Source organism: Plecotus auritus (assembly GCF_963455305.1).
Source record: "Plecotus auritus genome assembly, chromosome: 3".
Classification (NCBI taxonomy): domain Eukaryota; kingdom Metazoa; phylum Chordata; class Mammalia; order Chiroptera; family Vespertilionidae; genus Plecotus; species Plecotus auritus.
The window spans coordinates 52,958,458-52,971,046 of NC_137772.1; the positions used below are offsets into that span (position 1 = coordinate 52,958,458).

A 12,589-nucleotide genomic window follows, 5' to 3' on the forward strand; every position below is an offset into this window, starting at 1 on the left:
TAATTTTTCATGATATCACATGGCATCATTAATCTTGTTACTTTCCCTTTGAAAAGAATTTGGAAGGGAACATGTTGCACAGAATGGGGATAATTTACTTCACTTGGCCAATGTAATATATATATATTTCCTCAGGAAAACTATTATCACCTGTTCAACCTGAATTCAAGCAGTTACTGTCAATTTACTCATGGGTGAATGCTGCCTCTTTGTGGCAGAATGCCATGGAAAATGCTCCTTAAACATAGAGTTCATGAACAGTCCTTGATATTGTACACATTTCAGGTGAGATTATGGGAAGACCCACCAATAGCAATGAAGCACAAAGCTCTTTAAGTTTTAGGCTAATTCAAACATTTCCTACCCTTAAATATGAATCTCAATTCACCGGCAAACCTTTCTCAGAGGTGGACGGCTTATACCTGCCAACATTATGAACATTTAGGACATGGATAAACTTGAGATAAAGTATCCTTCATAATTATTGAAGGTAATTTTATGCAAGTAAAATTATGAAACTATGGAAACCTATAGACTGAATAAGTAATATTGACATGACAAAAATACACAATATTGGAAGAAAAATGAATATGCAATATATTACTTACCATGCTCCATGTATTAGATGAATACTTCAATAAGGAAAAGAAGTATACAATTAAAATTTCATTAATAAACACATTAAATGACATATTTAGAAAAACATAATTCTGTGAACCACCATAGGTGTAATAACATCTATATATTTTTTAATTTGATAATTAGTTTTTTTTGTCCTAAATTGTTAATAATGGAGATTCAGTCACTCACACATAGCTAATTCTTTTGCACTTTAAGTAATCATTACTTCAATTTCTCATATTTGACATAGTTATCAAGTGTTTATTCAGAAACTATTTAAAAAATTACATGTGCTGGGATACATATAAGACTGTAACAACAATAGCCCCATCTTACAGAGATCCTGTTTGTGGTTATCATCATTGCTTGCTGCCCAGAGGGATAAAGACATTGTATAGGAATTTGTACAGTCCATCATTTGGTCTTCTGAGGTGCTAGAACACGTGGATCTGTACAAATGCAACGGTGTTTGGTTAAACAATCAAAAATCGGCTACAATAGTAGTCAAATCAATACATCATTTTGGTTGACTAATAAAAAATACTTTGAAATCTTCTCTAATAAAACCCAAAACTTGCACCCGATTCTCACCCAAATGGCCCAATTAATTGCCCTAATATTTTAATATATATTGGGATACAATCAGTTATTTTTTTAAATTACAGATCCAATTGGGTGGGTTGCACTGGCTTTAAAATTTTGTCATTAAGTTCTCCATATTTTGAGTGGTTTAAAATGCCTTCCTGATATCACTTCAATTTTGGAAATGCAGCTTCTAATATAGTGCGACACCTCTGTGGAAATCATAGGCTAAATAGTGAAGGAAAGAGAAATGCTAAATGTGCATATAAAAATAGGTGCTACAATAAAATATTTGTATATTTCATCAATAAGTTATTTTGACTAATCAATTATGGATCATATAGCTCTGTAATTTTAATGATTTGTCCACATCTATGGTGATCCTTTCAAGATCACAATACTTTTGTTTTTAATTCAAATGTCCAGAATGCATACAAACACATCCTTTTAAAAGAAAGAAAAGGAATGAGAGAGGAGGGAGCAAGGAAGCAGAGAGAGGAAGGGGAAGGAGAAAGAGGAAAAGAAGAGAATGAACTTTCTATTAAAGTTGGGGTGTGCTAATCTCTCCACAAAAGCCATTTAGACCCACCCGCGGCTTAAAGGGGAAGAAGGGGAGGGGAGAAGGGAGCAAAAGAGGAAGAGTAGAATCTATGCGCTGTCATCTTCCACCATTCTTAGCACTTCCAACCGCCAGAAAAATGACTGCTACCTTTAATAAGTCACCCGTGCATCAAATTGCCTTCCAAAACCCCCTACTCCTCTCCTCCCCCACACGCAAGAGAAAGTGATGTGCCCTGTTTACACAAATGTTTCCCCACGTGTAAAATTAAAAGGAAATTGCACACCCTTTCAGTATCTTCCGCCGAAGCTAAGAATCTCGTGCCAAGGCACTTCACTCTAAACGTTGAAACAACATAATTAATCAAATATGTTCACCGTGTGTATCGGCTTGCTTGTTTGTTTTAAATGCAAAAGCTCCAAGGGAGTTTCTTTGCTTTTAGAACTGGCTAAATGTGGTTTGTTTTTCCAGCACTTCGAGGTAGTCCGGCTCAACGTTTAGTTTTGCTTTTAACTCCAGATACTCGTTCCGGTTGGGTTCTACAAAGACAGCACTGGGGGGGCTGTAAAGCACCGGTTCCCGCAGCCTGCTGTCCCCGGCCCCCGGGTGCAAATACTGGTGGGGGCGTCTCAGGTCATAGTTGGGGGAGAAAGTGTAAGCAGCAGGGCTGCACGGGAATTTGGGATATTCCGGGAGGCTACTGCCGGCGGGGGTGGTGGAGCAGTGTTTGTCTGGTTCTAAAATGCCCCTGTAAAAGCGGTCGGCGTCCTGCACCGGGGACAACAGGTCCTCCCGGGGCTCGATGGTGCTGACGCTGTAGGCTGGGCTCCGCAAGTGGTGGCTTTCCCGCCTCTCCTCCTCCGCGGGCTGCAGCTGCAGCTGCGGCGGGGGCTGCGGTTGGGGCGGCGGCGGCGGAGGCGGCTGCTGCTGCTGCTGCTGCTGCTGCTGCAGGTGGTGGTTGCCGCTGTAGGTGACCTTGAGCTCGTGGAGGTCTTTGTAATCCTCCACGGAGTTGCCCTCTCGGGAGCGGTAGATCGGGTTTTTGCACATGTGGCCCAGGGGATGGGGGATGTACTCGTACACGTGGCCCGCGGGCGTCTTCACCTTGGGCAGCGAGGGCCCGCGGTGGTGCACGTGCGCGTGGGGGTGGCCGCCCGCACCGCCGCCGCCACTGTACACGCTGTACTGCATGTTGAAGGAACTCACGTCGGAATTGTTGGTGCTGGTGTGGTCGCTCTGGTTCTTCTTCCTGCGCTTCATCACCAGCACAAAGAGCCCAGCGGCCACAAAGACAGACATGATGAAAACCAGCAGCAGGCTGAGGATCAGCACCGACAAGGGCACGGAGGACGCACCCCCGCCCGCGCCCAAGCCCGCAGGGCCCCCGGTGCTGTTCAACCGCACGGTGGGGGTCACCGCGCTGGTTCTGGAGGGGACCTGGACGGAGGAGGGCGTGGGCGTGGAAACCACCACGTCAGAGTAGTCTGGGCACAGCAGCTCCGACTTAATGGAGCGCATGTCTGTCTCAGCGAAATTCTTGGGTGCCTTGCAGATGACTTCGTCCACCAAGACGCCCACTTTGAGCTGCTCGACCCACAGCTTCATGCCCACCACGTCGCAGGTACAATCCCAAGGGTTGTCGTGTAGGTCGATTTGGATGAGTGACTTCAGCTGGTCCAGAACTCCACTCACCGGCAAGGAGGTGAAGTGGTTACTCCTCAGGTTCAGCCTGAGGAGGGTCAGGCTGGAGAAGACGCCCGAGGGCATTGTCTGCAGGAGGTTATTATTCAGAAATAGCAGCTGGAGGTTTGGGACCGGATCAAAAGTCCCAGGCTGAATCTCACGAATGAGATTATATTGGAGGAAGAGATACTGCAGGCTCTGCAGGCCATAGAACAACTCCGGGCTCAGCCTCTCAATCCTGTTGCCGTTTAGGTACAGGCGCCTCAGGTTGGTGAGATCTCCAAAGGCGTGGTCCTGGATCATGGATATGCGGTTGTTGCCCAGGTGTAGGAGGTCCAGCCCCGTGGCCTCCAGGAAGTCGCTCCTGCGCACCACCGCGATGTAGTTCTCCGTCAGATACATTTTCTTGGGATTGTAGGGCTTGGGCTGCAGCTCTGCGATGCTCTCGATCTTTCGCTCCTGGCAGTTGACGTTGAGGCCCAGGTCGGAGATTTGCAGGTTGCAATAGCACTGGGTGGGGCACTCCAAAGGCACGGGAGATTTGGTCTGGTAGGCGATGCTGGGGCCAGAATTGCTGTAGCTCAAGTCTTTGAATGGCTGCCTAGAGGTGGGGCGCACCCTGGGCTTGTTGGGTTGGCGTGTCCCCTTAGGGGTTTTCAAGGGAGGTTTGTAAACAGCAGAGGAAGAAGTGGCCACGGAATTCACCGAAGCTGGGGTGGTGTGTAAGTACCCCGTGGTGCTCAAAGGCGTCTGCGGCCTCATCTCGTAGTCTGAAATAAGTTTCCTGGGGCAAAGTTCCTGCTTGGACACTTCGTCTAAGTCCCGCCCATGTAAGCGGAAGGGCGTCTCACAAACCACATCCCCCACCAGGGCCGAGTAGGAGATGCTGTCCAGCCAGTCCTTCAGAGAGATCAGCTCACAGGAGCAGTTCCAGGGGTTTTCCTCCAGCTGTAACTCCACAACTTTATCCATGTGCTGCAACAGCCCCACATAGGGCAGAAGTTTCAGCCGGTTCCCCCGCAGGTCCAAGTGCGTTAAGGGCACAAAACGGAAAAGGTTGTTGGGTAAACTGGACAAGAGATTATCATTGAGGATAAGCACCTGCAACAAATGCAGTTTCCCAAAAGCATTGGGTTCAATGACACTGATGTAATTATAATCGACCTGTAGGTACTCCAGGCTCTCCAAACCAAGGAATATATCATCTCGCAGAAGTTCCAGCTTATTATTGTTCAAATGCAGTCTCCTTAAACCCCTAAGCCCATGAAAAGCCCCGGTCTCAATGTCCTGGATAACGTTGCTACCCAGATGCAAAATTGAAGCCCCAGTGTAATTGACAAACTCATTGGGATAGAGACGGTTCAAAAGGTTTCCAGACAACAAGAGGTGGTAGACTGGGAAACGGGGAGGGCTAATTTCAGAGAGGCTGATGATCCCTCGGTTTTCACAGCTCACAGTTAAAATGCCGTCCTTCTCCTCACAAGGACATGCATTGTCACAGATTTCCCCATAATAATCGATGGTTTCTGCACACGACAGGACGAGAGATGTTAGAGCAAATGCTAGAGTCTGCAGCATCCAGCTATGCATTTTTCTGTGAAGGTCCTGTTCCAAAGTTACCAGGGGGCAGCAAGTGTGCATTTTACCTCCTGCAAGGGAGAAAGGAAAAAGGAAACAACAGAATATGACAAGAATTTAAGGGATCACTCAGAAAGTCTCTTTTCCCTTAATCTATTTCTCTGAAATGCAGTGGGGGGGGGGCTATGAATGACACCCCCCCTCCAACATGGACATTTCCAGACTTTATTAAAATCTGACAGTCATTTTGATTTAAATGTTGATTTCATTTCCTAATGAGTACAACAGGAAATGCTGCTCTTTACAAGATCAGGGCAGGTTAGATAATGTCCCATTTTAGTGTGCTTCCTGGGCCCCCCTCCCTTTTCAAAGCCAACCCATAAGTATACATAAAATGGCTGTCAGTTCAGTTCCATGGTTCTAATTTAGGAGAGAAAAAAGCTCCATTTTACAACGTTCCCCACCTCACCTATACCCAGCCACTCTGCCCTTCTTTCAGAATCTCTTCAGTTAACAGTTCACAGTGAAGGTCTCCCATTTTCACAGAAAGGCAGGGAGCCACAATATGACAAGGTGGGAACCTAAAGAATACTTTTCAGAGTCATAAAGGATGTAAGACAATGCATCAAAAGGACCCCAAAGAAGCTCTTGAATCTCCAATTGTGTACGGGAGCTTTAGTGGAGAAGAAGGAGAGCGTGCTGGCTTTGATGGTGGACTTCACGACCCGAGCTATTAAGCACATCAGCATCCTAATTGCATGCACGGTGCCACTTAACAGTGCTTCTCAGAGAGCGCCCTGCATCCACTTCTCATTGATCATGTCAGCGACGCTACCAAACCGCATCCCTAAGCCACTGAAATAGTTCTGCACCGTGGGTTGCAAAGAGCTCTGCGAAGGCATCCGCAATCCCAGAATACGTCCCCATACCTGGAGTTTAAAGAGGACATTCCAACTGCTTACCCGGAATCAGCTAAAAGTGAACCAAGGGCCAGCGCCACCCCCCCGCCCCTTACCTGGGGCTACACGTCTGATTGCCATGGTATACAAAATTAACCCTACTGAATTAGCAAGATCTGGACTGAACTACGACAGTGCCAGCATCCCCATTTTTGGAGTTGCTTACTACATTTAATTGTCAATGCTTAACCCCCGTCCCTCCCCCTCCTTGGGGAAAGGGCACTTGGGCTGATTAAAGACAAAATAGAAGGGAAGAACAGCAAGTGACATAGGTCAGTGCTTACATATCCGAGTCTCATTTCCCCAAGGAATCAATCTGATCCCCTCCCCCTTCTCTTCCTTGCTTTCTTTTTGTCCCCTTAAAGGCTTCCTTCGACTTCCTACTTCGACTCGACAGCAGCACTCATAAAAGAAAGGACATAAATGGAGCGAGTGTGTGAATGTGTGTGAGTGCGTGTTGCGTTGGTTGGAGGGAGGGAACGTTGGGTGGAAATCCGCTGCTGGGGGAACCAATGCCTCTCCTTTGGTCACCCGCGCCTTAGCCACACCACCACCGAAGTCGGATGTCCAATCGCAATCCAAAACTAAAGCCAAGACATTTCGGAGTCATGGGTTCAGGAATGGAGATCTCGATTTGGATCCCCGAGCTGCATCCAGCCCATGTTATTAAGAGCCCCCGCGTTCACACGCACATGTGCGAGTGTGCCTGCGAATCATTCACGTGTGGCCACCCAGACGTGCAGGGAAGAATCGGAATCACAGGGTATAGATACTCGCAAGTATCCTCGACCTCCCAACGCAACGGCAAACACGTCCTGGCTTAAAAGCGGAAAAAACACCCACTAGGAAAGCAAAATGTTTACCTTGAAATTTCGGTTCTCCGCTGGATCAAATCTGCACATCCATTCAGCCCGGGTTGGGTCCCCTCCCCCTCCCCCTCCCCTCCCTCCTCCTCCCTCTCTGTGCTTTCCCGCCCCCATTCACCTCCCACCCCTTCTGACAGCCCATGGCAAATTGTGTCCAGCCGGTATTAAACTCGAGCGTCCACAACTTTAATTCAGTTCTTGTTAGCCAGGGTCGAAGAGCTTCCTCTCACCCCACTCCCTTTCTCCTCCTGCTTGCCAGCAAAGGAGCCCGACAATTTGAGAAAATAAAGTTGAATGAGCGGGGAAGGCTGACATTCTGACACGGAAACGCACCTTCGATGTAAATTCGCGGGTGCGCTGCACATTCTCAGATGATCAGCTTTTTTTTTTTTTTTGGAGGGCGGGGCGGGGGGGCTGTGTTTGCTTTCCTCCAAAGAATTTAGACCGCGGATCATCGCCCTGCACATCCCCCTTAAGCAGCTCGGAGCCTCGCGGGCTGGAGCCCAGCACCCAGGCCGGACCCGCCGTTCAGGGCACAGCTGTTCCCACAGCGGCCCAGGCAGAAGCACCCGGAGTTCCAAGACGCGAGGCTCCCCCTCCCCCACCCCGCCCCAAAGCTAAGGAAGGAGAAGGGGAGGAAGGAGGGGAGGGAGGAGAGGGAGGAAAAAAAGCCACCCCGTCGCCACACACACACACACACACACACACACACACACACGAGCCTCTTTTGCAAAGTAATCGGCCGACTTACCCCGTCTCACATCTCCAGGGCCCACTCATTGTAGCCACCCTTTAAAAAAATACCTCTTCGGGGTGTGCTCTGGGTTTCTCAAGCCTAAAAGGGGCGAGTTGGCGCCGATTAGTGCAGTCCGCGCGGCTAGAGGAAAGGCGCCCGAACGCCGCCAGCCCGGGGCCGCCGCCGCGGTGGCGACCGCGGGCTCCGGGTCTCCCCAAACGGCTCTCCCGGTCGCTCTCCGCAGTAGTCGGAGCGGGCCGGGCGGTGGGTGGGTAGAGGGGGGCGATCGCGAGCAGCGGGCAGGGAAGGGAGGGGGAGGGGGCGGCAGAGGACCGCTGTAGAGGCGCCGCGCGGTAGGGGCGGTGAACAGGGGCCGGGCGGGGCGGGGAGGGAGCTGGAGGAGGAGTGGGGGGGCGGAGAAGGCTGCCTGGCCCCGCCGACACCTTCAACGTGACGGTCAGCCCCGCGGACCACTCGCACCCGCTCACACTCACGTTCACTGGTACACTCGCTCCAAATCGCGCCACAAGGTGATCGCGGGGTCCCCCGTATCCTTCACCGCACACCCCGGGCGGGTACTTACAGTTGCCATCTGCATAGGGGGCAACTTTCTTCCAGCCAGCAGCCGCCGCCGCCCCCTCCAGCCGCCTAGGGCTCCTCGCACCCTCCGCCCAGGGTTCGCGCCGGCCGGCCCTCCCCTCCCCCCTCGGCTCTCCTCCGGAGTGTCTTCAGCACATTCCCCCCTGGTCAGTGGCGCACGCTCTGGGACGAGCCGGAGGGAGCGGGGCGCGGGGGTGTGCATGCATCGCCCGCCTTCTTCTTGCAGCGCACGCTGTACATGGTAGTGAGGGGGCGAGTGAAGGTGGCACCGGCCCTCCAGCTGCTCCCCCGGCGGCTGCGGCTTCCTGCACGGTCCTCGCCCCCCCTGCGTAGTCTTCCCACCCCCCTGCGTAGAGGCGACCACCGCGCTGGGATGCTGCCGCCGCTCTCCCCGTGCTGAGCCCGCTGCAGCCGCCGCCGCCGCGGTCTCCACTTAGTGTTTGTTCGGCTCCCGCATCCTCTTGGCGGTTTCAGCGCTTCCGCTGTGTGCAGGGTATTTTATATTTTTTCCCTATCCCTTTCCCAGATGCAGCACACGATCGATCGTCATTATTTGGAACTCTGTATCTCCGACATCCTTTGGGTGGTCTGGGGGGACAGGAACAGTCGTTGTTCTACGCCTGTGGCGTGTCCCGGCAGCCCGGCGACTCTAAAAAACTCAGAGAAAGTCGCGTCTTCCCTTCCGGGCGCTGAGGAGGTGGCAGCGCGGTAAGCATCGCCGGGGTCTCTGAGACATCTGCTCCGGGGCGGGCGCAGGGCCCCGTCCAGAGCGCTTGTTTATTGTCGCGCGGCTGGTGCGAGCCAAGCTGCAGCAGACATGGTGGGCCCTCGGCAAAGCGGTCGCTCCGTGGCCGATAGGTGGCAGCCGAGGGCGGAGGCGTCCCCGGCTGGGCTCGGGCGGCGCGACCGGAGCCCCCCTTGGATGTCACATTTGCAGGAGACAGAGGAGTCTTGGACCATGTGCGTAACACGAACGTGGGACTGTGCAATCTTCGGATTGGAAAAGGGAGGAGTGAAAATAACCCCGACAGCGCCAGGCTTGTTGGCGGTCAGTACAGACTGATTCCAGCCCTGTGCTGATCGCCTACCTTCCCCCTGCCATTTAGAATAATGCAGCCCCTGCTGCTGTCTCATGTACATACTGTAAAGGACCCTGGAAGAGGGAGTGGTTCATTCTAGCTGCAAACAAGGGCGCTAGATTTTTTTTTTTTTAAGAATTACGTTTTATAGGTATGTGTGGGCGATACAAGGGAATAGCAACTACTTTCAGAGAAAATATTTCTGAATATAGTTGGTGTGTGCTAAAAAGCTGGAAACCCCTAAGTAAATGCAGTATCGATAGAAAGCGAGTTTCTTGAAGAGTCACCTGCTAAACTCCACTAGATTCATCTCTACAGTAAGTATTCCTGGTTCTTTCCGTGACACTACCCTCCCCAAAAGGGGGTCTTTATATCCATAAGGAGTGTATTTCCAGTGTTTGTAATATTAAACCTGCAGTCCATCCCAGGCATTGAAAAAAAAAGTTGATCATAAGTAGCCCAATGCAAGCTGTGTCTTTTCATAATTGGGTAGTTTTACCACTTAAATATATTTAATCCATTTTACTTTGGAATGAATTATGTAGTATCTTTTGGAATTATCTTAACCCCGATATTGTCTCCTCCTTGGTTACATTTTGGATAACATTGTGGTTTTGAAATCCTGATTAAATATAGGATTAATCTAGAGTCTAATGTATAAAGCCACAAACGTATCTTCCCACATCCTCTGGAGGTGATGAACATTGCAGTCTCCTGAGATTTTGCAATATTCTTGAAATTTCTTCTGACAATGTTTTGCAAATATTTTTAAGTTAAGCCATACGTACTTTGTTGGAAACAATTTTGTTTATTTTGTTAAAATTCGGGACATGCAGGAAAGAGAGAAAAGAAGTAATCCATAATATCAGATAATGAAAATAAAATCTTGTAATACAACTTCTTGTTAAATTTAGAAACCTTTGGCCTAGGCATGCTAGCCACTTGCTATAGGTACATCGTATAAACATGCAACTTAAATTGCATTCATAAAAGGCTTGTTACTAGATTTTTTGCATTATCTTCTAACATGATTGAAATGTTTTAGAAAATTGATTTTTAAAGTATTAAGTCACTTTTATATTTTCAAAATGAAAGTTTTAAAATGTCATAATTTTAAAATTACATATAAATTACAGTTAGACACTTTTGGGATATAAATATTGTTCTATGACAGACATAATTTTCAATGTTGATAAACAATAGGATTTCTGAAAAGGTAAAAATGCCTTAACCAATTATTGGACTTATTTTTAGTTCACTATTTTATTACCTACCAAAATCTTCACAGCTGCAATAAAGTATCAAATTTTAGTCCAATTTATGGTTTTGTATATTTATTTTAAATATTTATTATTCTAATTAAAATAAATTTTGTTGCACTAAAAAGTATTAAACTTGTTTGCAATTAAATTAGGTTAGAGTTTTGTTAGAAAACTGACACTGAAACTATTTCAGTTTTACTCCTTAGGGTTCAAATAAATAAATGATGTCAACTTTCTATCATTAAGTCAATATTAAGGATAGCCTGAGAAGCCACTATTACAATTTCCCACTAGGTGTCTCTATAGGCTCCTCTGCAGGAAAGGGAATTTTGAGAAAATACTGTGATATGAAGAGACCACAGAAGAACTTTGGGGATGGGGTGGGGGGGGGGGGGGGCGCATCATAGAAATAAGGAAAAGCTTCATTTACCAGTCTGTAGACTCCTGTTTTCTTTGAATATTGACTATTGCCTCAAAATGAAATACATGAATTATATAACAGTGATAAAATCTGAGGCTTTAACCACAAGAATAAACATTATCTATGTTTCAGTCCATACTGAACAATATACAGTCATATGATATGTGTACTTGCTTTCATACAATACTCAAATAAATGCACCTGATTACATAAACACATTTGGAAACCATAAAATGAAATGATTGATCAAATATAGCTTTCCAAAATTAAAGTCATTAATACTAAATTAAACATTATTTGATTTAGTTGGATGTGAAAAGCTGAGAATCATTGTCCAAATGTTTATGCATATATTTATGCATGTTATAATTAGTTCATGATGTAGTGGCATCATAAATGCATTTCATATATGGAAATGTATGTGGCTTTAATTAGTGCAAATTGTGGACATAATTTGATTCCTGCATATTAAAATTTAAATTAAACCACAATTAGCTTACTTGTCACTTGAAATTGAAATATGTGAACTCATATTTATTATTACCTGGAATTATTGTTTTAGTGTTTATGGTTCTTTGGAGGAATTCTTATGTTATATATATATATTTCTTAAAATATATTACATTTGTGTTACACTGTGTGGTTTGTTTAGAATATTAAAATAGTTAAGAATTATAGTTTCTCATGAAGCAAACTAACAGATTATAAACAAGAATCTTCTTTGGCAATAATTTTGAAATTTCATAGGAACTAATCAACATCATTGAAATTTAAATCCAGTAGTCCTTGGATTTCTTTTTGTTAGTCTAATTGGTGAGATGAGATTATAGAATTTCAATGCTAGATTCCTCATTCCTCTAAAATTAGCTCTATTAGGTTACATTTATGATAGTGATAGCTACGAAATCTATAAAATATTTATTAAGTGACAGTTTTTTCAGAACTAAATTATATTTTTATTGTCTTTGACATTGAAATTATATATATCACATATTGATAAAGGGAGAAAAGTTTCTTCTGGATGGTAAAACACGAGTCATCATTTATAATTGTTTCTCCATGCAATTGCTAAATTAAATAACCATATGTTTTTGATCAGTCTGACACATTTGGAATTATAACAATCAAATATATAATACAATGATGTTTATTAAATCCAAAATGATCATTATAGACTTAATTAGTTATTTCCAGGCTTAGAGTATGTTCTCAGAGGCATAAAAGGAAGATGTGCATAAAATAGTCAATTCTCTTCCTTACTTCATACAGTTCCTTGTAAATACATCCTGATATTCTTCTGCCAGAATTATGTTTTAAAACATTCTCTTTGGAGGAACAATTGGAAATATCTACCAAAATTTAAAATGCACATATCTTTTGAACAATTATATTTTCAGAAAGTAGTCTACAGGTGTACTAAAAAAATGCACAAGACAATATGTAAGAAGATAGTCATTCTAACAGTGGTTTGCATTTGTAATTGGCTAAGAGCAGCATCTACACCTTGAGATACTCTTCTGTCTTTAATAATAGTGCATTTAGTAATATGGTCATGTTGTTATTAATAGTGCATATAGCATCATATAAAATATGATGGAGGGAGAGAGGGAGAGGAGACCTTTTGTGGAAAGATACACAAATAC

At 45.9% G+C, this 12,589-nt stretch overlaps 1 protein-coding gene across 4 annotated transcripts; it reads right to left on the reverse strand.

Moving 5' to 3' along the window:
- Positions 1 to 861: 861 nt before the first annotated feature.
- Positions 862 to 9,087, reverse strand: SLITRK5 (SLIT and NTRK like family member 5). 4 transcript variants are annotated; one of them, XM_080662513.1, is made up of 2 exons: positions 8,358 to 9,087; positions 862 to 5,094 (listed from the first exon to the last, which is right to left on the reverse strand). In XM_080662513.1, the coding sequence occupies exons 1-2, from the start codon at positions 8,422 to 8,424 to the stop codon at positions 2,201 to 2,203; spliced, it is 2,961 nt and encodes a 986-aa protein (XP_080518639.1). In that variant the 5' UTR covers positions 8,425 to 9,087; the 3' UTR covers positions 862 to 2,200. The 4 variants fall into 4 exon arrangements, with proteins under 4 accessions (XP_080518639.1, XP_080518636.1, XP_080518637.1 ...); XM_080662510.1 differs by lacking the exon at positions 8,358 to 9,087 and adding an exon at positions 8,168 to 8,276; XM_080662511.1 differs by lacking the exon at positions 8,358 to 9,087 and adding an exon at positions 7,600 to 7,764.
- Positions 9,088 to 12,589: the final 3,502 nt, after the last annotated feature.

Excerpts from the sequence above, each read along its gene's own strand:
- SLITRK5 (XM_080662513.1), bottom strand. The coding sequence starts at position 8,424 with ATGTACAGCGTGCGCTGCAAGAAGAAGGCGGGCGATGCATGCACACCC. Across the intron at positions 5,095-8,357 it reads CCCGCGCCCCGCTCCCTCCG|GAGGTAAAATGCACACTTGC; the intron begins GCTCGTCCCAGA and ends TCTCCCTTGCAG.